This window comes from Dermacentor albipictus, chromosome 5 (genome assembly GCF_038994185.2).
Source record: "Dermacentor albipictus isolate Rhodes 1998 colony chromosome 5, USDA_Dalb.pri_finalv2, whole genome shotgun sequence".
NCBI lineage: Eukaryota > Metazoa > Arthropoda > Arachnida > Ixodida > Ixodidae > Dermacentor > Dermacentor albipictus.
In genome coordinates, this window is record NC_091825.1 from 25,097,037 (window position 1) to 25,124,056 (window position 27,020).

Below are 27,020 nucleotides of genomic sequence, written 5' to 3' on the forward strand. Positions count from 1 at the left end.
AGCGTCTCCTAGAGAGAGGGAAAATCACTTGAATTCAGGTCATTGACCTCGCTGTGCTACTGTTTTCGACAAAACTGGTGCCGAATTCGAGCTCTGTATGAAATTCGAGCGCAGAGCAGCAGGCAGCTGCGGCAGCACTCCCTAAGCGTGTCCAGTAATTATGCAATGCTCGCCCGTCTTGCGCTTCGTTGCACGCAACTATATTGCGCAACAAACGCGAGTCAGCCCCCATGCCCGCCAAGCTCGTCTTTTTTCCACTCCTCCTCGCACCGGCGGCAACGGAGAAGGGTTCGGGCCCGGGCCAAGTTCGGCGAACGGCGCTCGCGCGGTTTTGGCGTCTGCCCGGGCGTCGTCTGCTGCCACGATCCCCACCCCGTCATCGGAGACTCATCGGCAGCACCGCAGCGCACGCAGAGGATATTGCTACGGTGTGAGCCGGCCGCGTCCACAAAACGCATCGTGAGTTGTGCTGTATTTCCTTGTCCCCTGTACTGGCCGTTAATGCGGTAGCCATGTGCGAGGAATTGCGCGGGGATTGACGCTAGCCAGCGACGCCTGCACTCGCGGCAGACGAGAAGCGCGCGCGGTCGTTGACAGTGCTATTCAGGGCTGCTGCCATGCCTGCGACTGAGCTGTCGTAAGGGCAGCGCGGCGGAGCTTCCGTGGTACTTGGGGAGATTTGAAGCGCTCAAGAGTGAGGAAGAGCTGTGGCCTCCCGAGCACCAGCGTGTGCCACGAACCGGTCGTTCGAAGTGTTCCCAGGCTTATCGGTCTGCTTCATTGGCCTGCAAAGTTCTTGCACATTCCACGGAACCGAAAACTATTTCATAAACGCCACTCACCCGCTAGCTGGCCGATATTGCTCGCGAGAATGTTTTGTTAAACAACGACTGACATGCCACATTTAACCAAGGCATGTATGTTGAAGTAACGTGAGGGACGCGTTCACAGACCAGTGGGGGAGAGCCCGCTCGGGCGTTCACGAAGCGCTGCAGTTCGAATCTGCGTGAAAAACAATAAGGAATTCCTCTTGCGTGTGCGAAATTGTTGTCGTCAAGAGTTGGTAGTTTTACCTTCTCTCATTGTAAAAGAGGGGGCAAATTATCTGCGTGATTATTTGCAACTCGGCGCTACCTACTAGGCTATAGCTGCTTAATTAATACTTTGAAGTATCCAGCACGGAACACTACGTGGCAGAAGGAAAACTACGGGCTAGCCTTATCTGTCATAGCAAATGTCTTGAGGCTTTTAGCAACCATGAAAGAGAGAGAGAGAGAGAGAGAGAGAAGAAACTTTATTAATGAATGGCCGGCAATTTCGTTGCGGTGGCCTCAGGTGGCGGCTCCAAGTCCTTGGACTCGGGCGGCATCTTTGGCTTGCCGGACGGCCCAGAGTTGGTCTGCCAACTCTGAACTTTTGAGAGCCGCCTCCCAGCGGCGGCGGCGCCGATGGAGAAGGTCCCCGGCGGGCCCCGCAGCTGGGGCGGCGTCGGGGAGAAGCGAGCTCGAGGCTTCCCGTACTGTGGTAACGGCCGCGATTACGGACGCGTCGCGAACGGATGTGGTCCCATTACCGTGGTTGCCGGCACATTCCCATAGCATATGTCGCAGCGTTGCTCGCTGTCCGCAAGCTTTACAGGCATCTGTTAGATATAAACCTGGGTAGAAGTGATGTAGGACCGCGGGGCTAGGGTAGCTGTGCGTCTGGAGCAAGCGTAAAGTTACGGCCTCATTCCTGTTTAACTTGTCGTGTGGTGGCGGGAATGTGCGTCTTTGGAGTCTGTAGTGTTGGGTGAGATCTCTGAACGTGGTCAGGCGATCGCCCCACGCCCATTGTGATTCTTGTTGCTGTGTTTCTGTTGTAGTGTCCCGATCCGGCATATCCGATGCCCCGCTCTCGGGGGCGGAGGCGGCCACATAATCAGCGGCGGCTCGGCGTGTGAGTCCTCGAGCCATGGCGTGGGCCGCCTCGTTGCCCGCGAGCGGGACATCGGTGTGTGCGGGGGTCCAGAGGAGGAAGACTGTAGAATTTCGGGGTTGCGAGGGCGATGACGAGCCGCCGTCGTCACAAATTTGGAGTATGCGGACCGCTTCCCGCGAGACGCGACCGCGCGCGAAGCCTGCGAGTCGCTGATCACGATCGCAGCGCTAGGCACCGTGGCCAGTGCTAGGGCTATTGCGGCTTCTTCGGCCGCCTCCGTGTGTCCTGTAGTCAATGTAGCGCTCGCGAGGCACTTACCCGTGCGGTCTACAACCGCGATCGCGTGTGCACTTTTCTCTCCTTCATATCGCGCAGCGTCTACGTACACCGCCTCGTTGTTGTTGCCAAACCTCTTCTGAAGGTCTCTGGCTCGTTTGTTGCGCCTCGAAGCGTGGTGAGTCGGGTGCATGTTTTTGGGAAGCGGCGGGATGATCAGGCGGTCGCCGACCGAGGCCTGAACCGCCATCTTTTCTCCATGCTGAGTGTGGTACGCGATGCCGAGTGTCTCGAGGATGCATCGACCTGTCTTTGAATTAGATAATCGTTCGTACTGCGCAATGTCGTGCGCCTCGATTAACCATGAAAGAAGAATATTGCTGGCTTTAGGTGTGGCCATTTAAGCTTGCTTAACGAGTTAATATCTCACTGAAATGAAGCGATAACAAAAGGGCGCTTTTCCCTTGCTGAATTTTCCAGTACGTCTATGGCATCACCGAAATCCATTCGGACGCTTAGTTGAGCGGTTAGAGTGCATTTGCATAGTCCACGAAGCAATGAAATGTATCATCATCAGGCGTAGACAAAAAGTGACGCGGAGTTCCGATTAGGTAAGTGGCGGTAGGAACGAGAACACCAAAACGTGTCTCTTTATTTTCGGGACCCGTGTAAAAATAGAGAGAAAGAGAGAGAGAGAGAGAGAGAGAGAGAGAGGGAAACGTTAACAGAAGAAACTAGTACAAAATAGTCGCGAAACAGAAAAAGCATTATTAACCTGCACAAGATAGACAACTGGCACTCGTAGCTGCGCATAATACCCGGAGGTGCCAGTGGTATGACAAAACAAGATGTTCGTTATTTCACTGCTTTATCGTGCGAAAAACAAAACCAAAGGAGAAAGGAAAGAAAAAACACATAAATGACTGACGACAAATCCCTGCACGAACGCGACGCACCAACATAGCCGCACCGCACTCTCTTGTGTTGCCTACCATCGGCCACTCTCGTTGTGTCTTTGCCCGCAGTCGGGCTTCAATGGTTATGGCGGTGTTCTGCTGCTGAAGTCGAGGGTTCGACTCCTGGCATAGGCACCCGTACTACAATAGGAGCGAGACGAAAAAAATGCATATCCCGCGCACCGTGGGAATCGATACATATAAACGAAGCTTTCCATGCTTTGACTGAAGATAATTAGCGGTGATGTTAACGGCTAAAGCTTAATTTCTTCAACGTTTAGTCTAACACGAGAGTGGGGAGTTGATATTAAACGTTACCTTGCGTGCACCAATGCTGTTTGTTTGCGTAGTACACAGAACACATAGTGAGAGGTATTTGCTTGAGGTGTTGTTGTGCGCCATATTTTATAAGCTCTGAGAGGGTTGAGCGTTGTCATTTCCTCACATGGCACATCGCATTGTGGCAGAGATATTAAACTTGAATTGGATGGTGGTGCTGTACGTGCCAAAACCATACTGGGATTATGAGGCACGCCGTAGTGGCGAACTCTGGATTAATTTTGACACCGTGATGTTCTTTAACGTGTCCCGATATCTAAGTGCACGTGCATTTTCTATTTCGCCCCCAACGAAATGCGGCTGCCGCGATTGGGATCAAATCCACGACCTCTAGGAATGCCATAGCCGCCAATCACTGAGCACGGGCTGGTGGGCAAGTTGGTCATGCATGATTACAACGAAGGCGCCAAATGAAACAACGGACGAAAGAAGGCGACACGGGGCTACGTTCGTCGTCCTTCGTCCGTTGTTTTATTTGGCGCCTTCGTTGTAATCATAGCGGCAAAGCTAACGCGGCGGGCACAGAAGTGTTGATTTGACGGTCGACCGCTTCCGTAGTGTTTCCTGGACCCTGCGGCGCGCTTTAATTAATGCGGCTTTGCTTCTACACGCCCTGCGTAAGTTGCCCGCTTGGCATATTTTCATGGCGTTTATTTTTCAGAAACAGAAGCAACGTACTGTAGCGTACCTCGAACTTAAGCTTATCCTGTTTCCTCGCCACGGTTGTCGTATATTACTGGGGTTTCCTTGCCTTCTCAAGTCACCCCCCTCCCTCTCTTGTATGGGAACTGCCTCTTCTCCTCCCTCTCCTTCTTCTCGTATTCTCGCCCTCTATACAGTTCTGCGTCCCCTGTGGCAACGCCCTCTAGAGATTGCCTGTGGCCTCGCACGTTAGTAGAAAGGGAAGCGCCATGGTTTCTGCGATGATTCTGAGGGGAGTCACAGATAATTACAGCTGTCAAGCGGCTAATGTGGCGACGGCCAGGGAGCTCCAGAGGGTATTGTGCACATTCGACGCGGTGGGGTGAAAATGAGTTTCTCCCGTCACCTTTCCTCTCTTACTTGCGCCTGTCATCACTGTACACGCTCTGAACCACCCCCCGACGCGTTGTGCGCGACAGCAGCCCACAGCAGCAGCAGTGGGCTGCTGTCGAAGGGAGAGGCAAAGAAAGCTTCGCTTTAAAGGTTATGCAGAAGCTCCACTGGAGTTGTCTGTTCAACTCTTACCACGCCCATTTCCTTAGTGTGTACTGGCAGAAGCAGGACCTCCATAATGTAAGGGTTCATTTCTATTGATTCTGTTAATATGACCGATCTTAATGATAACGTAGACCACCACATCGTCCAGAGTCGCCGCTGACCACCCACTGACGAACCAATGGCGAAGCGCGAAAAGAAAAAAAAATAGGTATAGTGCAATAATTTTTTGCACCTTTCGAGCCCTGTCCCAAACAACAATCGTAATCTATCTTGCCTACATTTCTTTTCTTTAACACCGCGTGTTTACTACTTTGGTGTCAGAAACGCTGTGTCACGCTGATGCGGGAATGCGTTCGCAATCTGAAAGTTCCGGGAGTGCAGCGCTAAAGAACGGGACGACATGCAAGATCATCATCACCACCACCACCACCACCACCACCACCACCACCACCACCACCACCACCACCACCACCACCACCACCACCACCATCATCATCATCATCATCATGTACACTGCCAGGACGATGGCCTCTTCCTGCGATCTCCAGATAGATTGTGATTATTTGTTTGGGGACGAAACACATACGAGCCTCAAATACCGCAAAAGTTTAAAAGCTTTTACTTTTGATCTACTGCAAATTGTGCAGGATTTCACAAGAATTCAAAATGATTCGAGGTCCATTCTTGATTTGTTTTTGTAAGTGGCACCATTAAAGACTGCATCTCATACACAGTAACATCTGGTATTTCTGATTCCAAAGCAGTTGTCCTGACGTTGAAAAGTGCTTTAATCAATCGAACCAATAACGTTCAATATTTTCCAAATTTTTCAAGAGCTTGCAGGATGACTCTATAATAGAAGCGCTAGCTTTTAACTACGATCACTTTCAAGGCCTTGATTGTAGTGTAAACGACCTCTTGCTTTTTTTAAAGACCCCATTTTTGAATGTGTGGAACGCTTCATTCCTAAAATAGTGAAGAAGTCGGAGCGCCGCAATCCATGGAATACGCGGGAGACGTTACAGATGAGGCGGAAACTTAAGCGTATAAAAAAGAAACGCGCCGTAATTAAGGACGGCCAAGAACTGAAAGCCGATATTGATAACTTGTCCGAAAAACTTCACGAAAAGATTGTCAAAGATAAAGAGTATTATAACAGCACGTTACTACCAGACTTTATCAGATCATCGCCAGAGAAATTCTGGAGGGTTGTGACGCCTGCCTCTTCGTCTTCCGACACCTTTTTTATAAACGGCGAAAGTGTGCGGGATGAAAAAACTGTGTGTTCTGCTTTTAATAACCATTTTAAGAGTGCATTCACAAGTGATGATGGCTGTTTACCATGCTTTTCTACTGAACTGCCTTCCCTTCCCGACATTGTTATTTCGGAACAGGGTATTCTAAATTTCTTGTTAAAGCTTGACATTAAAAATTTCCAGGACCAGATGATATTCCGAACTGTTTTCTAAAGCGTTATGCTGAATGGTGTGCAAAATACCTGTACATTCTATATGCGAAGTCAATTAACGAAGGATCCTTACCGGAAGACTGGAAAATTGCTAGAATAAAACCTTTACATAAATCGGGGGATAAATCTGGCATGAATAATTACGGACCGATTTCATTAACATCAACATCTTGTAAGCTCTTAGAACATATAATTCATAAACATATAACTGGTTTTCTCGACGAACATAACGTTTTCCCAAACATGCAGTGGCCTTTCGACGACTACTCAACTAGTTGAAATCATACATGACTTTGCTAACACTGTAAACAAAGGGAAACAAACAGACGCGATATTCATGGATTTCAGCAAGGCATTTGATAGCGTGTCTCATGTTAAATTGCTTCATAAGCTAGGAGATGTGCTTAAAGATGATAAAATATTAGCATGGAATAAAGCCTACCTTACAAACCGCCATCAGTTTGTTACTGTAAATAAAACAACCTCTGATATAGCTGCTGTGAATTCTGGTGTCCCACAGGGATCCGTTCTTGGCCCCCTTTTCTTTTTGTTATATATAAACTATATTGTCACTAACCTCTCTGTTAAAATCAGGCTTTACGCTGACGACTGCGTTCTGTACGAAGAAATAGAAGAAGACCAACTTAGGTTAAACAGGGACTTTAATAAGGTAGTTGAGTGGTGTAGACAATGGCAAATGAACATTAATTTCGAAAAGACAGTATATATGCGGATAACTGTAAAAAAGAAGCCACTGGTATATCGCTATGGCACAGAAAACGTTTTCTTTTTGTCAGAGGTAGCGCAATATAAGTACCTTGGCTTGTACATAACAAAGGATCTTTCCTGGTCAAAGCACCTTGACACAGTAATAGCAAATTGTCGCCGCAAGTTGTTTTTTCTAAAACGCGTATTAAAATCCTCCACACCAACAGTACGTCTGTTGGCCTACAAAACACTAGTCCACCCCGTCTTAGAATGTGCTATAGTTATATGAGACCCGTCCACTAAAAGCGATATTGGGAAGCTAGAAAGCTTACAGAAAAAAGCAGTTCGATCGATTCATCTACAATACATATGGGCGTAGTTCTATTACTAACCTTTTAGCTCGGAGCGGCTTGCCTTCTATAAGTGACAGAAATCGTGCATGTCGTTTAAAATTCTTTTTCCAAATAATAAATGGTCACTACAACATCGACACGTCTCACATTATCACCTATGCAACAGGTTACGCTACCAGACAGCGACACTCACTAGCTGTAACTCCATTTACAACACGTGTCAACTGCTTCAAGTATTCCTTTTTTCCTAGAACTATAGTAGATTGGAATAAGCTGGCCGATAAAACTGTAACACAGGACTCATTATCACTTTTCGAAACATATCTTTAATTTTTTTTTGCACTTGCTGAGATTGTCAGTGATAGCACTGTTTTACTGTATGATTGAGAAAGATCGCTGATGTAACATTGACGCGCTTGTTTTTGCGCCTGTGTTTTTTGCGCCTGTTCCTTGCGCCTGTTTTTTGCGCTTGTGTGAAGCGCTTGTGTGAAGAATTTTTGGGTGCAATACCCCATTTTTGTATTTATATTGTTTCGTGAACTTACTTGTGTACCACGCTGCTAAGATCTTGTTTAAGATCGCAGTATTTATAAATAAATACAATAAATAAACAAATAAATAAATCAATAAATAAAGAAAGTCTACAATAGAGCGAAAATTGACTGTAGGGCTGTAGTTTGTGCATGCTCAGAAGAAAATCGTGCTACCACACGGGACGAGACAAGGAGCACACAGAAACGGCGCTGACTAACAAATGTGCGCATTTATTGGCACGCCTTGCCTTTAATGCTCAGATCAAGAACCAGACTAGACACGTGAGGTGGCCGAAACAACACGCAAAAGAAAAAAAATCAATCCCAGCATTTTCATCACGCATGCATCTCAATCTTTACGCAGTCAATGCGAGAAACTGAATTTCTTTATCTGTGAGGTTAAACAGGGAAATAACTTACCCGCAAGCATGGTAATGCCTAAAGCATACTAAATCTACGTTTCTTTATCACGTAAATAACGTGACTATTTTGCATGATAATCAATATAAATATCTTGGTGTTAACCTAACTTCGACTCTTTCGTGGCGAACGCACACTGCATAGATATGCGCTAATGCTTCGAGATCATTAGGGTAAATAAGACGCAAGTTACATAATTCTACTAAAAACATTCGTAACCTAGCTCGTCTAACACCTGTTCGACCTCAGCTTGAATACGCTGCATCTGTCTGGTCTCCCCATCCGAAATACTTGATCGAAAAAACTCGAATCTATTCAGAATAGGGCTGCGCGTTTCATTTCACGTTGTTGACTATAAAAAAAAAAACATAACGCAAATTAAACTCGACGTCTCACAACAGCCCTTGCATGATCGTCGTGATAAAGCCCTGCTTTCATTACTTCATAAATACGTCCATAATGCAGCGCCATCAGTTCTGCCTTTCGAAACTCCCCATTACAGGCCACACCGTTGGTACAATCAGTTAAATTCCATACGCCTCTACGGAAATATTAATTCATTTAACTACTCCGCCCTTCCAAGAGCCATTCGCCTTTGGAACGATCTTCCTAAAGCCATCGCTTATGAGAGTGACCAAGAAAATTTCCGGCGTCTTCTAACAACGTATTTTTAAACTCTACATAACCTAACGTGTTACTTTTTCTTGTCTTTCCCGTTATTAACGTGTTACTATCCTTTAAATACTGTTTTGTTGCAGCCAAATATGTCCCGCTCGCTCTGTAATTGTTTGGTCATACTTTACTTTGTGAAAGTTTCTGGTTGAGTAACCTCTCACGCTCAAAAGCATTCGGTTTGTCCATTGTACAATTTTAACACCACATTACTGTATGTTAGTGCATTTCTTACACTGTATTTTTTGTATATGTATTCACATATGTATTCTAAATATTGTATATTATAATCTTTGAATGTACTTTCCCCTCTTACACAATGTCTTTAGGGGCCTGTAAGGTATCTTTAAATAAATAAAGAAATAAACAGTTTACACAATCATCTTCCGAGCATTCACTCTCACAAGCTTCTATCTATTTAGTTGTTTTGTCTATGTGCTTGAAGAACGTTTTACGCTGAAGAAACACAGTGTTAAATTTGCACTGACTGCAATGTAAAGCATCCGTAGAATAGTATCGTTTCGTTATCCGAGCCCCAGGTTCCTCACGCTGTCCCAAACAGAGGCTGAAGTCAGAGAGTGATCGACCCACAACAGGCATGTCGCAGCTTCGCTAGCGGTAGAATTCGCGCCAATACGCTCAAAATCATCAGTCAGAAGCCCCCAACGAGATCAGTCAGGATCATCTGATCGCCAGCCCATCACGGCACTCCTGGAAACGAGGTCGCCAGCCACGTGGCTCGAGATTCTACCCACCGAGCCAACGCCGAATAATCCGAATCGGAGCGCATCCACCCTCTAGTCTCGTACCAAGATATCGCACAACGTTACGAGCCAACGTGCAAAACATACGCACCCCCGCACAAGTCACTACCTGGAGAGCAGAAGCTCTGAGCTGCCCAAGTCAATACTACCGGCCCAGAAATCACCTCCCCTACACAGTTCTCTCCGCGATGCCGCTTGTCCGCAGAACCCGGGTCCCTCAGGCTTGCAGACAGGCACCATCACATCCTCCGAACATATACCAAACCAACGAGCTTCGGGAGGAAGCCTTGACCAGCTCCGGCCTCGTGGGTCAGCAGTGCCCGATTGCCAGGGCCCAGGACGACGCCCGAGCTCGAGGCATTCTGGAATGAGGACGCCTCTCCGAAGCTTCATTTATGCAATGAACATGTTTATTCTCTCTGTCCTGCACCCAACTGTCAGCAGTGTGCGGTCGAAGCGAAGTGCACCGAAATGCTTGAGGTAGCGCGTCCAGCTCCCACGTGGCACGCCCGGCGGCCAACGTCGCGTCGAGGCTGCTGCCGCGATTTTTTGGGGCCTTTTCCGGCCGCCTCTGGCCGCTCCGGGCATGGCTCGACGGCCGGCCTATTCTCGCTTTGGTTGTGTCGGCTCCGCATACCCCTGTCTGGGCGCTTATTTTTACGCCTTGGGTGATGAATGTTTGACAATAGAGCAACGCTTGCGGACGCAGTTTAGAGAGCGCCACTGTCGTCAGAGGTGCGGCGGCAACACGCAGCAAAGACACACCCATGGCGTTTACCGACACGGGTTGCAACCCTCAAGAGGTAGATTCAGTCCCGCCGTCCCACCGCGTCGAAACACACGTACGGCAGTAGCAGTGGCGTAGCCAGAAATTTCGGTCGGGAGGGAGGGGGGGGGGGGAGGGCTCACTTTGCAGCTTGGCCTCCTCGTTAGAGAAATTGTTGAGGGATCAACTACATTAAACATTAATAATAACTGCATCGCCATTGCCAAAGATGCTGCAAATGAATTCTTGAACGCTACGCACTGTCAAGACAAATAAAATATCAATTTTTTATAAAAAGAATATACTCGTATGTCTGAAAAATTCTGCCCGAAATAAATGATATCAATATTTACATGTTTTCTGTATATTTAATAGGTAAAGTAAATATCACACGAACTTTAGAACTTTAAACCAGCAAGGCAGTGCATGCCGCTGCTGTGAAGAATGTAAAGGCCATGAAATGAACAAGTTGAGGACGAATATTTTAATAAGACTTTGTTAGCCTCTCTGCCTTTCTCTCATTTGCAGCTTTCTCTCTCTCTCTGTCATTCAAGAACATTTTTTACATTTTTGTACATATGCAACGACCAGGGAGAAATCTCAATGACGCTGTATTTGTTAGAATGTATTGCACAGGAGCAGCTGTCACTGGTCGTGCATGGCAACTGCTCCGAAATTATAGTCGCAACAGAGGGCACATATAAAAAGCAGAAGTTCTGCAAAATATACGAGGGCGAATCAAATGAAAGTGAGCCAATGCGAATATATGACAAACGGGGTACTTTATTTGAAAGTATTCTCCATGAGCATTTAGAGATTTGTCCCGCTGTCTAACGAGTCGCGCGATTCCCGTCTCATAAAGATCCTTGGGTTGCTGCTTCAAAAAGTCTGTAACTGACTCTTTCACGTCATCGTCCGAGACGAATCTGGTTCCCTTGAGCTGTTTTTTTCAAGTGCTCCAAAATGTGGAAGTTGCAAGGCGACATGTTTGGGCTGTATGGCGGATGTTGCAGCGTTTCCCACTTGATCTTTGCCAGTTTTGTATAAACCACATCATCGACGTGGGGACAGGAATTGTCGTGGAGCAAGATGACCCTATTCCTCAATTTTTCACTTCGTTTGTTCTTGATTGCGACACGCAGCCGATGCGAAGTTTCCCAATATCGGAAACGATTAATCGTCTCTCCAGGTTTAGCAAATTCGATCAATAATGACCCCTGACGATCGAAAAAAAAAAAAGTCAACGCCTTTCCAGCAGAAATGACGGCCTTTGCTTTTCTTGGGGGTGGTGAATTCAAACGTTTCCACTGTAAGCTTTGCCGTCGTGTTTCAGGCTCGTAGTGGTGACACCACGATTCGTCCCCGGTCACAATTGCAGACAAAAAATCCTCATCCTCATCGCGATACCGGATCACATGAGTCAAGGCAGCGCCGAACCTCTCCGTCTTCGGGCGGCGGTTCAAAATCTTGGGCATCCATTGCGCACACAAGAGCCGATAACCAAGATGTTCATGAATTATGGTGTGAGCCGAACCGTGACTGATGTTAACACGCCCTGCCAATCACTCGCCTTCGTACATTAGAAATGCGAAGGTGCAACGGAATATACAAATGCGAAGATACAGCTTGATGAAGGGCAAAAAAGTGTCACACTGGAAACAAAGTTCACTGCACATATACACAAAACCTCGCAACAAGATATTTAAATATACGTAGTAATAAATCTACGTATCTGAGAAAAAGTCGCTATATATGATGCGCCAAACAAGGCAAATTAACATGTTGCACAACCACAGATTCACAGATCCCAGCCCCCCCCCCCCCCCCCCCCCCTCCCTGCGCTCCCCCGACGTATGGCCCACGAATGAAGGCGGCGCGCTTCCTCCCCGCTTTTCACCCTTGCGCACGCCGCCATCGTCGGCTCACCTATTTATACTATATTAACTCGCCTATACATACTATTTATTAAATAATTTATTTTTAGCCTCAGAGTACACAATACATTACAGAGGGGTGGGACAATCCTACATGAATATATAAGTCTGATAATAGGCAAGGAATATTTGAGAAAATAACATGGGTTAAACAATATAGCAGGAATACATAAGTAAATAAGCCCCGAATTACAATAATACACACATATATATATATATGTATTATTTTAATTCGTGGCTTATTTACTTATGTATTCCTGCTATATATATATATATATATATATATATATATATATATATATATATATATATATATATATATATATATATATATATACAACGCAGAAATACGATAAAGATATTGGAGTTAGACAATGCTTAAAAACCAGCTAATCAACTGTTGAAACAAGGCGTTTTTGTAACATATGGGGTCGCGGATGCCCATTACAGACTCGGAAAGTTGGTTCCAATCTCCTGTAGTCTTAGCCGAAAAGGACAATGAATGGGTAACTGTGTTACTTTTGGGAGTGTGAACCTTCTGACAGTGAACGAGGCGCGCTGATATATGAAAGGTCCGGCATGTATCAACAATGAAAACAGATATGGGTTATGATAGTAAATCATATCCAAAAGACATAGGCGAGAGTATTTCCTGCGAGCGGCAAGTGAAAGAAGTTGTAATGATGTTTTCATGGAGGTTACGCTGGATGTTCTGTGGTAAGTAAATAAGATAGAACGGGCGGCGCAGTTTTGTATTGCATCGATGTTTTGGTTTAATGTAGTGGGTTGATGTAGTGGGTGTAGTGGTTAATGTGGTGGGGGTCCCACAGTGCTGACGCATATTCTTTCTTTCTTTCTTTCTTTCTTTCTTTCTTTCTTTCTTTCTTTCTTTCTTTCTTTCTTTCTTTCTTTCTTTCTTTCTTTCTTTCTTTCTTTCTTTCTTTCTTTCTTTCTTTCTTTCTTTCTTTCTTTCTTTCTTTCTTTCTTAATTTATTCAAGACATTCCTTACAGAAATGCCTTGGGGGACTTCTCAAGCTGTGGACGAACGTATGTACTGTATAAAAGTAGCTTAGCGGTAGATGGTAGCGCAAAAAAGCTTCTATACGGAGGCAACCTGGAGTGCGGTTGGCTTTAGATTTGATATGTTCAGTGTGTTTATCCCAAGATAGGTTTAAAATTTATGGGGTTTTACGTGCCAAAACCACTTTCTGATTATGAGGCACGCCGTAGTGGAGGACTCCGGAAATTTGGACCACCTGGGGTTTTTTAACGTGCACCTAAATCTAAGCACACGTGTGTTTTCGCATTTCGTCCCCATCGGAATGCGGCCGCCGTGGCCGGGATTCGACCCAAGATAGGTTGTTGGTTATATGGACACCTAGGTACTTGTAGGACGTTACCCATTCTAATGGTTGCTTATTTATGATATCGGCAGGATGCACAATGTTACTACGAGAAATTCGCATGGCCTTGCGTTAACCGATATCTAATTCCATGTGCCGTATGTACGGCACCATCCCTGCACAGCGTTCAGATCTCTTTGAAGAGGCGTGAAGTCTGTAGTGATAGTTATTTTACAACAGATTGCGCAATCGCCTACAAGTAAATAAATTTGAGAGAGAATGTTAGTTGGCAAGTTCTTTATGTATTAGCAGTGGTGCGAGCACGGAGCCTTGTGGCCCGCCGCCACATAAGACATGTGTCGCAGGTGACGCTGTCTCATTGACAAAAAACGAACGGAACGTGGTTAGTCCGGAAGGCCATTAGCTATAGCAGGGGTCCATATTAACTATTTGTAGTTTATATAAGAGGAGATGCAGTGGTTTACTTTGTCATAAGCTTTAGCAAAGTCAAGGAATACGCAGTCAGTAAGAAAATCAGAATCAACATTGTTATGTAAAGCCTTAGTGAACGATGGAAGTTGAGTGTCGTACAAGAATGTCTTACAATATCCATGTTGAAATGGAGTAAATAAATTACTGTTCTCAAAAAAGCGCGCAATATGTCAACATATTACATGTTCAACGTTTTTGCATGTTACTGATATTGCTCTGTAATTACCTGGATTACACGTATCGCCAAATTTATGAATTGGTATGACTTTCCCTGTTTTCCAATCTATTGGTAGTGATCTAGTAGTAAGTGATTGGGTGAAAATGCATTCCAATATCATAGAAGAGTAGTCCTTGGTGTTCCTAAGAAATTTGGAGTTAATTTTGTCAACAACACAGGAAGAGAGCGGTAATTTGCTGATTGTAGCACGAATATTGGAACAGTTAAATGTAATAGTTTCCATCGCAGAGTAACTATATTGACGGACTAGTGGATAAGCATGAACCGATGCGCGTGAGAATGAATTTATGAATGTGTAATTTAGAATAGCTGCGCCGTGATGATCAGGTACCGCAGTACCAGACGATGTAGTAAGCAATAATTTGTTGCTATCTTTTCGCTTCACAATATTCGAGAAACGTTTTGGGTTTGTTTTAAGTATATTAGGAAGAGTGCTATCAAGAAAGGGGAATCTGCTTGTTCTTTACATGCATAGGTATTCTGCAGCAATTTCTTTATACGAGAACCAACGATCCAGCGTGGTAATTTCTTAGCGTTTAGGTATATCCGCTTTTTCGTGTTATTTAGTCGATTAAGCTGGGTATTGAACCAAGGAGCTGAGTTGCAATTGCGCACACGTCTTAGGGGGATATAACGACTGATAGTTTCTTGAATCTTGCTTCTACATATGAACCAGTTAATTTCAATGGTGCGTTCGAGATAGTTGGATAAGAAATTTTCAATGAAAGTAAGGAGCTCGACGTTTATCTCTGAGAATTAAGTTGGCTTTTTTATAATCCCTGATAATTTTATAGGTTTTACGTTGGAATGGTCGTGCTGATCTTAGTGTGAAATTAAAGATGACATGACAAGTTAAACCCAGTAAGTGTGTTATGGCTAAAGTGTTGTCAATAAATGACGTTAGCACCAGATCAAGAAGTGATAAAGTATTATGCGTTACACATGTTGGTAAAGCAAGTGCCTGGAGAAAACAAAAGTCAGGACATAAGGTGATAAAGTGTTCAGGTTGTGCGCAAAAGGGCTCTAAAAAGGGGGATGCGTTAATCGACTTAATTCGCAGGAAGTTGAAATAACCCATTAATATAATTTCTGCTCCAGGAAAACAAACTCTGACTTGATTCAAGGAATCACGCAGGCTGCCGCAGAATGAACTTGGGCGAGTAGGAGGGCTATAATAGACACCGATAATGAGCTTCTTGTGGTAGATGGTAACACTGCACCACAATGATTCGAAATCTGTATTTAGAGGTACACAAAACGAATATATGCTTTCATCTATTACCAGCTCCACACCATCGCCAGAACTGTTTGTTCGGTCGTTGCGGTAGACAATATATTTGTGATTTGAATAAATAAGCTCCGAGTTAGATATTTTGTCTGTTAACCATGTTTCGGTTAGCGCTATTATGTTTGCGAATTATGCTAATCGCTAATTAAGCTCCTTAGTTCATATCCTTTTGGTATAGTACTACGTATGTTGGCGTACAGTACCGAGATGGCTGATGGTGCAGGTGTGTGGCCAACGGCCCTCTCATTCCCCTATTTCTTTGCCGCAGGGCGACCTGAGCGAAGTGAACGGCGTGAGAGACTTCGTTCTCTAACTGGGCTCGTTCACGGAAGGACTTGGTAAACACTGGCATCGATCGGATTATATTGATAGCATTTCCCGTCGATGAGTAGCATCGCATATGCATTAGTTTAAATGGTTTTTTGAGGTTCTTGCGAACTCGATTAATTTCTTCCATAAGCTACGAGTCTTCGGGCAGAAATCTTCGCTAACGCCTACGTCTCTGAGCATGCGAGTCTTCGAAAGAATCGGTTCATTTTACTATTGGTAAATTTCACTATTATTGGCCGGGATTTAGATGGGTCATTGCGTACGATCCTGTCTGCACGGGATATGCTTTCGCCAGGAACACTAGTTTTCGGGACGTTGTCTATTGTTTCTAATATCCTCTGATTGCTGTGCATTTTCTGTTGCCACATCAGATGTGCCGCAGAACACGGGGTTGTCGCGACGAGCGCGGTCCTCCGCGGTCTCCAATGAAGCATGACCATTTCTTTTCTAGCGCGCGAACACCTGTTCGCCATTGATCGAGCACAGCAGTTCTACTTTCCACCATCTCTATGCTCTTGATGTTGGCTACAGCATCACTAACGGTGCGCTGCTCAGTCTTTAATTCTGAGATGGTTGAGGACATTGCCTCTTGCATGGATTCGATACGGATTGAACGTTCGCTAATGTCTTTGTGGTGGTCTTTTAGTACATCATCAGTAGAAAGGGGTTTATCTCGACGTCGCCGCAGAGCATTAACAGCAAAGACGAAAATTGCTCAAACAGTGATCCCGCACTTGGAAACACGAAAATACAGGGGTTACTTGATTTAAAACACTCATAAGGCAATTTAGTAAAATTGTTTGCCTGCATTACGAAGAAAAGGGTGCATGAGTAGCCCGCCCTGCTCGTGCCTCGAAGCGCACTGAAGAAATACTGCGCAGCGTTTAGTTTTATCAATGATGTCGATGATTCAGTCGAAGTTGCGCCTGCGCAATTGTACGGAAGTAGGTCCGCTGTCAGTCTGCGTTCGCCTTGAATGAAATTCGTCCCCTTGGATGGACTGGCTGAAAGAGCTGCAGTCCTTTCTAGGCGCTTGTCCCGTCGGTCCGCTGGAGAGCTGAGCCATCCGGGTGACCCACCCGCACCGATGCATTACGAAGAAGAGGGTGCGTGAGTATCCCATCCTCTTCCTGCCTCCATGCACACTACTTATTGTGTTGTCGCTGTGTGGGCGAAACTGAGCTTCTCTTGACTAGGGGACCTATGTCATGTCCACGGAATCTCCGGCAGGAATATTTGGACAAACAGCCACGAACGCGACTTTATGAAAGGGCAGCATGACATCAGCGTGAAACACAGATTGTCGCGTAAATAATTTCATTGACTGCGTGTATTTTTCGAAAGACATGTACAACTTAACCTCTATTACTTCACATACTGCTTTTCTGAAAGATCTCATAAAAGCAGCACATGTTGTAAAAATGGCCTTATTGCGGTTTGCTAAGCAGTACTACTTCACTGCTTTTCTTTTGCCATCCTCAGTTTTTGTACAAGCTGGAAATGAATTGAAATTTAATTTAATCGCGTACTATCGAGTGTCAGCCCCAATTCTTGAACACGAGGCTTCGATCTTATTGGAAAGCATTCTCTGCCTCATTCCAGGCATATTCGGTAGTTATATTTCTAGCCTCGCCTCGTTTCGAACTTACGTGATCGAAATAAATTCGTGACGGACAGTGGAATTGAACCTCTGTCTTCTAACACAACAGCTCAATGCTCTGCCACGGCCGCTTGATGAAAAGTCAGGGGATCGCTTTGATTGAGCGGCCGTGGCTCTAGGCCAATATAGAAAGCACACTCCTCTTCTGTGAAAGCTCTTCGAGACGTTTGGCGTCAGGTGAACGTTTCTCGCATTATTTCCCCGTGGCAGCTCGCGCTTCGAACAACTGTGTTTCACTGCATCCCCCGCCTTCGGGATCGGCCCGCACTTCCCAGTACTTTCCTTGTGGCAAACGCTACGTAGAAACTACACGACAGTGTACCGCCTTCATGATGAGCCAAGGTCGAACAAATTTTAACTTCATCGCCGGAGTGCAAATGCCCTCGTCGTTTTAGCATAGACCACAGGACGTAACCATAGGTACGCGCAATTGTAGAACGCGCTATCACTGATCACGTCTTAATCCATGTTTTGTTTTTGCTCGGCCAGTACCTATGCATGGGAGCAAATGATCGGTATGTCGTAAGCCCGCGTTTTGAACGGCTGGAGTGGAAACTTTGCCGTCGCCGTCGCACGGTCGTCGTCACAGTCGTCTTGGTGCTGTCGTCACCCCCCCCCCCCCCCCGCTCGCGTAGGACACGTAGCTGCTGGTCTTACACACATAAGTTGGTCCCCCCCGGTAGCGTTCTGCGTAATCCTAAACGATGCTTTGTAGCAAGCTACCAGTCAAGAGAGGGAGATAGAGATAGCAAAGAGAGAAAAGGCAGGGAGGTCGACCAGATCAGCGTCCGGTTTGCTACCCTACACTGGAGGTCAGAGAAAGGGGAATAGAAAAAACAATAGAAGAAGGAAGAGATGGCTTTGTGTGCAGTGAAGCACCATGACACCAAAGTGGAGTTCCATAGCTGGTGATTTGCGTTGATGACATCTGGGACGACCAAACCGCCAATGGTCCTTGCGCGAATAGAAGGCAGCGGGTAAGCTATGGGGCTTACTCCAGACTTGCAAGCGCTGGATTAGGAGCATCGAGCCCTTGCACTACACTTCGCCAGTCAAATGCTTCGCATAACATCGCTTCCCATAGTGCGTAGGATCTACTTCATGTTTCTTGTTCATCTTCGTTTTTTTTATTTTTCTGTCATACCTACGCACATGCGTGATGTTAACGTGTAATGTTTAGGTATTCTTCGTCGGCTTCTAATAAATATTAGTTGCTAGTTCAGGACCGTATTTCGCGGCACATTTTCTCTGTGTTGTGTCCGTGTTTTGCGAGGTCGTTCAAGGACGTTATATATCGAATCACCTTACCTTTTTTTATCCTTGAAACTTTGTTCCTCGAAACTTTGTAAACCTAATCGAGGCTTGTACTCTTGCTTGCTGATTCCTGCTGCACTTGCGTCAGTAGTATACATCTGCGACGTTGGCGTACTTTATTATGTTCTGTGATATTGCCATTTGATTTACAATTAACGCTCGCGTCAATAGTACTCGGAATATTGCAGTGAAAGGTAACAAAGTAATGTATAACATTTTTTAGGTATGCGGGTTTAGGCAAGAAAGTCAGTACTTCACGACTATTTGGAACGGGAAAATATACACAGGCTGATAATTGTACCTAATGATCTTGCTCTCTAGAGAAGTCGCAGCATGTGTGCATCAAATGCACGACAAAGTAAACTGACACTCATTTGTAGGAAGAATCAGTCAAAACTCAAATTCTGCATATTTACTTTATAGGTGCATTGCTATCAAGATAGGAATGGTGTAAAACTTGGTTTGTCTCAACGCCGGCGAACCCACATAAGCTGGGTGAGGCACTGAATATTTACCTCGTTGCGACCAATGCTCGTTACACTAATTTCGTTAACTTTTGCTGCCGATTAAGGTTACAGATGAAAACTGCGTTTCAGAGGTTGCGCAATTATACCCTATAGTAGTTCAACATATTTGTTTCAGCATTGACCAACGGTATCTGAAAGCACGGCTTTGTTGGTACTTAGTGAGCATTAACATTCCTCGTGGCAATAATAACTTTACTGCCGTTTATTCATACCACACGCTACTGGACGAGTTTGTTCATGTGCTCCGGTTTTCTATGCACGAAACAGACGAAAGAGGACGACAAACACAAGAACACCGCAAACGCTCCCTCCCCCCCACAAACAGGTACACACACGCACATACGCAAGCTCACGTACACACAGGCACACACATACACCTCTGCACGCTTACGGACACAGACGCATGCACAGACAGACGCACACACATATAGACACACACACGTTCGATTGATCTCGGGGAGCATAGTGAACTAAGATTTACCGGCCATTGTAGTGCGAACCTAAAGACATACGAAATTTTAGAAACTCAAGGCTAAGACGACCAATTAGGTTATGCAACCTTCCGGTAACGAGCGCCGGCACGTTGTGTCGGCAGAGTCCTCCAGGTGACGTCACACGCGAGACGACGCCACACGCAGGAGGACGCCACTCAAGCATATTAACTTGATGCCTACGTGCAAGCATATTTTTAAAGATATAAATATTTACCTAAGGAGAAACTCTCATCCTGTTGCGCTTCAGGGGCGATCCCACCGTTAGCAACCTGTTTCTTGCGTACTCCAGGGTAGCGTACCGTACTGCTGCCGAGAAGTAGCGGCGCCTGTCTATCGAAGCTTGACCGACCTTTCCTTATTGGGTAGCGTGGCGTTGTCGGCGGGCTGCAGGCATCCGGTATACCATGGCGACCGAGCAAGGGCGAGACGATTTGCTAGTGTGAAACTTGCACTGTTTATTCAAATGTAGTTGAAAGGAAATAAGAAGAGCATGAAGTATGAAGTATATCAAAAGTACATTTCGGAGCCCCTTAAATAGGCTCTCTACAATCGTGTGGGCGGGATCTTGCTTCCGTTGATGACACGTGACAGGCACAGAGAGAGGGCGCCTCCTCCTATATTACCGAACACGGGAAGGAGAAGTAGATCCTCTTTTCGACGAATCCTGGGAGAAGGCCCTTTGTGCGCAAGCTGACTGACGTTGCCCCTCGCAGGAGAAGTCAATCCTCTTTTCGACGAATCCTGGGAAAAGGTTGGGTGAATGACCTCTTCGGCGCCATGTGGTCCGACTGAGTATAGGGTAGGGGGATGACGTATCGCCCGATTATAGGGTAGGGGGATGACGTATGGCCCTTGGCGTCCGACCATACCTAACAGCATCTCCGGCGGGGGAGGAAGATCCCGACGTGTAGGGGCCAGCAGCCGCTGTACGAGGGATCGGCGTTTCGGTATCAGGATTCCCCGTAGAGGTCACGAACCCTTCGTTCGTAGCAGGTAGATTCCGGGGAGTGGTCATCCGTCCTCGTGGCGCTCTTGTGACTTTTCTCCTTGGTCCGGTCCGGTGAAATTGGTCTCGCAAGCAGGTCTCCGTCTCCTGCGTGGGCAAGCAACCATCCCAGAACAGTGCCGGACCCACAACCACAAAGCAGCGAGCACAAGGCCACTCTCCCCTAAGACACACCCGGCTTTTAACAAAAAGAAAGCCTGCTACACCTTTCCCATTTCCTACGCGCGTCCTCCCCCCTTCAACACTAAAACCAGCCATTTGTTGAAGCGTTAGGACGTGGTTAATAACATCAGCTAACAATCGGCTTCACTTCGGAAAAACATATGAATGAACGAAAAAATGCCATGGAAACCTGGATGACCATGAGGCTCTAGGGGCAACAATTTAATCCGTCGGCATTGCCGGTAAGCTTACCCTTCTTGAAGCGATATAGCAAGCTAGCTTCTGCACCGCCCAAACTACACGAACCGCATGTTTCTAACCTATCGCAGTGGCGTACTTATCGCACGTATTGGTGCCACTGAACAGTCTGGCCATCTTCACAAGTACGTAATCACAAGCGCGCTAGCCTTGTGGTCACTATTCAGAACGCGCACTTACGTTTCTCCCTTTAGTCCCTACAGGCCACGTAGCTTAAACAAGCAACTAAACATGCGTAACTTACGCACTCCGCAGAACCCTTAAAAATTGCGTCTGCTAATAACTCGTTCTACGCACGCTCACTAAAGAAGTCAGAATACGGCTGCCGTCAATGCACACGAGCAACCCAGTCATAATTCTGCTTCCGTGAGTCCACACAGGACACGCGCTAATGGAACTAAGAACGCTTCTCGGTGCAAATCATGCACAAACTGAAAACTTACGCGTTTAACCTTAGAAAATAAAAAAACGCATGAAAAGAAGAAGGTTAACTAAAACACACACACGTTACCATAGACCTCTCAACGATAACCTTGACACTCAGGGTACTTACACACAAAAAATGAAAGCCTATCTACTTATTGATGAACACCTTGCGATACTACATGTTTACGAAAAACCGCGTCTTTCAAATCTCGAGCTGCTCTAACAAAACACAATCAGAGCTCATGCCTTACACATTGACAGAAACTCTAGTCTCAAATCGCGAAAATTTCCTTTGCTCAAAAAATAAAACAAAACACTTCATTTCTACGGAAGCTCCCTTGGTCTCCCGTTTCAAACGTTTTTGACTGACTCATACTTTGAGCCGTACTCGAGGGGGTCGCGGACTGAAAGCTACTTTCGCTATGGAGGAACAACAAAAGGGCTGACTCACTATCAGCTCCCCCAAGACGTTAGAGTCCCGTGCCAATTTGCGTCCTGGCGCCCCGCTTTCATCATGACCTCGATTGACCGCGTCACTACTCCCCACCTGGTCTCGTTTTGCCACCTTGCGCTTCTTTGTACTGCACGCTGAGCTTCGAAAAGAACGACGGAACGACTAGGAATTTAACTGCCCCGTGCCCTTTTTCCGCGTCCGAGCAGAACATGCTTCTCGGTCCCCTTTTGATCGGTGGCTCGAACATGTTTGATGCGTCAACATCGTCCGTGGCGACCGCACCTTTCTTTTCGCTGCGCCCTGCCTTTTCGCGCCTCTTGCCGTCTTTGGCTTCGCTACTTTAGCCATCGCATTCCGATCCTTACGGCGCTTCTTTCTGCGGCGCTTTCTCTTTGAATTCTCCTTCATGTCGCCTTCTGGCTTCGCTACTTTAGCCACCGCATTCCGATCCTTACGGCGCTTTTTTCGGCGGCGCTTTCTCGTTGAATTTGCCTTCATGTCGCCTTCTGGCTTTGCTACTTTAGCCACCGCATTCCGATCCTTCCGGCGCTTCTTTCTGCGGCGCTTTCTCTTAGACTGCTCCTTCATGTTGCCTTCTGGCTTCACGTGCTGGCCGTTACACATATCATCGGCCCGGATCGGTCTCTTGCCCGCACAGTCTGAGTGATTATCATTTAAATCGACTCTATCTTTGCCTCGACTGGCGGACAGCTCAACCGACTCTGGCACAATGCAGCAGGCTTTACTCGAGCTATGCAACTCGCACTCTTGCGAACTACCCTCTACTGCATTGCCCAGCTCACGCTGTGCATCGACACATAGCCCGTCGGTATCGATCGCTGTCTCACACGCACAGTCCCAACGATTCCTAATTCATCCATCTCCAGGCTACCTAGACTGGCGGAGAGCCGCACCGATCCCTGAACCATGCAGTTGTTCTCTCGTGAGCTACGGAGCTCGCCATCCCGACAACTACTCTCAACTGCATCGTCCAGCTGGCACCTCACTTCGGTACGCAGATCTGACTCGACCTGGGTGCTCGCGTCCGTCAAGTCAGCAGTATTCTGTACCTCGCTAACGACCTCGCTACCATGAGATGCGACGGACACGCGCGGTAACTGTGCCAATTTGTTCGCAGCTGGCCTAGCTGTCTCTACAGTCCTCTGTTGGCACAGCACCTCGTCGCTCTCACTCTGGCCTTTAAAGGCCTCTGCTGCCACTAAGGCATGGTTAGCAGGTAGCCCTTTCCGTTCGAGTATGACTGGGCCGCTAATCTCACCGGCAATACTTTTCTCGTCGGCTTTTGGCGAAAGGCTGCTAGATACATTCTCATTCTTTTGCTCTGTACTGCCTACAGAATTTTCAGACAGGCGTTGTCTTTGTTCCTTTAACTGCTGAAAATATTGTATCCGTCTTTTCAATGCCGCTACCGCTTTCTCGTGCTTTTGCTTACGTTCTTCTCTTGCCTCACATGCAGCGCGCTCGCGCTCGCGCTCTTCTTTTTCCTCTAGGAGCTTACGTTCTTCTTTTTCTTCTAGGCGCTTACGCTCTTCTTTTTCCTCTTTCTCTAGGCGCGTAAGCTCTTCTTCTTTCTCTTTAATGCTCTCGAGGCATTCCGTCAGTTCCTCGTCGTCTGCCCCGGTCGATTCGATCGCCTCAATGATCTCCGGCTTTCTCTTTGATTCGGCAATTTGGAGGCCCAACTCTTTGGCCAAGCTCAACAATTCCGGCTTCTTCATTGCCTTCAAGTTCATGGCTGCCCTTAGTGTTGCTAAATATTCACTCTATACAACCTTGACATACTCAAACTTCCGTCAGCGGTTTACAGAAAATCCCTGCTATGTACTTTCCAAAAAATACGTAAAAGCCAAGTGATATCTCAGTGAAGAAAAGCCGTGCACTCACCATATGCAGTCATGATCCAGACACCTTCTTTCCGAACGTTGTTGCCAGGACGAAGCGGCTACGATCTCGTAGTTGTCGTCCAAGTTGGGGTATACGCGTCTCCAGGATTCCGTATCCCAATCGCTGCCAGTCAGTTTGTTGCGCTTCAGGGGCGATCCCACTGTTAGCAACCAGTCTGTTGCGTTTGCAGGGCTATCCCACCGTTAGCAACCTGTTTCTTGCGTACTCCAGGAGAAGTAGCGGCGCCTGTCTGTCGCACCTCCACCGACCTTTCCTTATTGGGTAGCGTGGCGTTGTCGGCGGGCTGCAGGCATCCGGTAGACCATGGCGACCGAGCAAGGGCGAGACGATTTGCTAGTGCGAAACTTGCACTGTTTATTCAAATGTAGTTGAAAAGAAATAAGAAGAGCATGAAGTATGAAGTATATCAAAAGTACATTTCGGAGCCCCTAAATAGGCTCTCTACAATCGTGTGGGCGGGATCTTGCTTTCGCTGATGACACGTGACAGGCACAGAGAGAGGGCCCCTCCTCCTCAATCACCGAGCACGGGAAGGAGAAGTCGATCCTCTTTTTGACGAATCCTGGGAGAAGGCCCTTTGTGCGCAAGCTGACTGACGTTGCCCCTCGCAGGAGAAGTCAATCCTCTTTTCGACGAATCCTGGGAGAAGGTCGGGTGAATGACCTTTTGGCGCCGTGGGGTCCGACCGAGTAGAGGGTAGGGGGATGACGTATCGCCCAATTAGAGGGTAGGGGGACGACGTATGGCCCTTGGCGTCCGACCATACCTAACAATCCATACCGCCGGCTCATTCGCTCAAGAAGAGCAGCCATGAACGTTGGAACCCGCAGTAAGAGTGACATCCAATCTCGACTTCATCAAGCATCCGGCCACAGTGAACTTTAAACTTTCACAATAGGTTGAGGTCAAAGTGGAGGTTGAGCTCGGCGCGCGCGGGCCGCCGCTTTTCTTTCCTCGCCGGTACTGCAGCGGGACCCTAACACTCGCCGCTGTTCGCGCCCCGAGTGCCACAGGGGCTCACACGATCGGTCTCTCCGGGTGGAAACTCCCGTCGCCTCTCTTCTGGCAGCTCGAGACGACCGCGGGGGCGAGGGCAGGGGGGAAGCTCTCGGACAGCAACATGTACAGTGCCTTATTGCTGGCCGCCGAAAGTGCCCGAGGCGAGTGCGGACCTGTTCGCTGCTCCTGTTCTTGAGGCTATGCCAAATAGGCGCGGCACACTTCCCGTGCGTGGCCATATCGCACCGGTCGCCCTCGGAGGCTATCGAGCTGAAGGAATATTACGGTGGTCGAGAGCCATCGTCCGAAGTAGTGGTGTGCTACTCAAGGCTTGGCTACCTTGGCTTGTGGTGTGCTCCGGCGTTTTCTTATACTGTTGCGTTACCCTTGCATTGCCGGAGTTTCGGCTCGTGCGCGCTGCACGTGTTAGGCGTAATATAGTTACACAACACCAAGGCAGTCAGTCATATAATAAACGCCTGCCTCGTACTCTGGGCCTTCTTGTGGCGCTTTGTCTCACTCCCACCGAAGAGGGAGCTATAGCGTCCGCTTCGGGAACACGAAACGCACGCCACTAGGCTTATCGTCTCTTGTGGGGTCGCCAGGTGGTGTCGGCGACTCCCAGTGGAACACCGCGCGACAGAGGCCACAGTGTTTCCAGAAGATGGGTGTACCAGTGTCTTTCTTCGAGTTCATTTAAAGGACGGCCCACGGGACGCAGAGATCTAGTTGAAAACAGGCAGCGTTGCTCACACTGACTGTTCGATTCCGCGTGTGCAGGGCACAAGCCTAGTACACGTGCAGCGCTAGCAGACAGAAGGAGGCATGGCGCGCAGCCTGGTTCCCTCGGCGTGGTTCCCCGGCCGCGACTGGTGGTCGGACACGTGGGACGTGCCCAGCAGCCGGCTGTTCGACCAGCACTTCGGCACCCCGCTGCTGGACGGCGACCTGCGGGCGCTGAGGCCCACGCGGATCGGCATGCGAGCCCCATTCCGGAGACAGCTGTCCAGGGGAGCAGGAGGAGGCGGCGGGGTGTCCGAGCTACGAAACGAGCCGGACTCTTTCCAGGTGAGCGAGCATGTGGTATAGGCCTAACGCAATTCTAGCGTGAGCGAAAGTTGCACCACAGAGCTGCATACAACCACGACCTGGACGATAAAGTGGCGCTCTGATGCATACTGTCGTCCTAATAACTTTCTTGGGTGCACACGCACGCACGCACGCACGCAGACACACACACACACACAATTGGGAAAATAAGAACGGGAGTACGGCCGCCACGGTACACCTCCGTAGTAAAGTAACTGTGGATTCGGTTGCCGTCTGCCTCTTTTCGTCCGCAACAGTTGATTTTCCTAATGCTAACTTCTTTGTTTGCTTCCTCCAAGAACCGTTCGAATATGTGGACACACGCGGTGCAGGTGATGCTTGACGTGAGCCACTTCTCGCCGGAGGAGATCACGGTGAAGACGGTGGACCGGTGCATCAGCGTGTCGGCGCGCCACGAGGAGCGCATGGACGAGCACGGCTTCGTGTCCCGCGAGTTCACCCGGCGCTACGTGCTGCCCGAGGACACGCTGCCCGAGCAGGTGTCGTCCACGCTGTCTCCCGACGGCGTGCTCACCATCACGGCGCCCAAGAAGCCACCCGCCTCGGCGCCCAACGAGCGCATCGTGCCCATCGCCGTGCAGGGCGCCGCCGCGCTGCCCTTGCCCGTGCCCGTGCAACACGAGCCCTGAGGCAGTGCCCAATAAAAGCCTCTTTGGCACCATGCACGGCTCGAATGTATCGAA

The 27,020-nt window shown here is 47.6% G+C and overlaps 1 protein-coding gene across 2 annotated transcripts; it reads left to right on the plus strand.

The window, feature by feature from the left end:
* Positions 1 to 269: 269 nt before the first annotated feature.
* Positions 270 to 27,020, plus strand: LOC135898295 (alpha-crystallin A chain-like). Of its 2 annotated transcripts, none has more exons than XM_065427167.2 (3): positions 270 to 459; positions 26,008 to 26,295; positions 26,649 to 27,020. In XM_065427167.2, exons 2-3 carry the CDS (start codon positions 26,053 to 26,055, stop codon positions 26,964 to 26,966), a joined length of 561 nt encoding a protein of 186 aa, XP_065283239.1. In that variant the 5' UTR covers positions 270 to 459; positions 26,008 to 26,052; the 3' UTR covers positions 26,967 to 27,020. The 2 variants fall into 2 exon arrangements, with proteins under 2 accessions (XP_065283239.1, XP_065283240.1); XM_065427168.1 differs by lacking the exon at positions 270 to 459 and adding an exon at positions 17,040 to 17,107.

Excerpts from the sequence above, each read along its gene's own strand:
- LOC135898295 (XM_065427167.2), top strand. The coding sequence starts at position 26,053 with ATGGCGCGCAGCCTGGTTCCCTCGGCGTGGTTCCCCGGCCGCGACTGG. Across the intron at positions 26,296-26,648 it reads ACGAGCCGGACTCTTTCCAG|GTGATGCTTGACGTGAGCCA; the intron begins GTGAGCGAGCAT and ends CACGCGGTGCAG.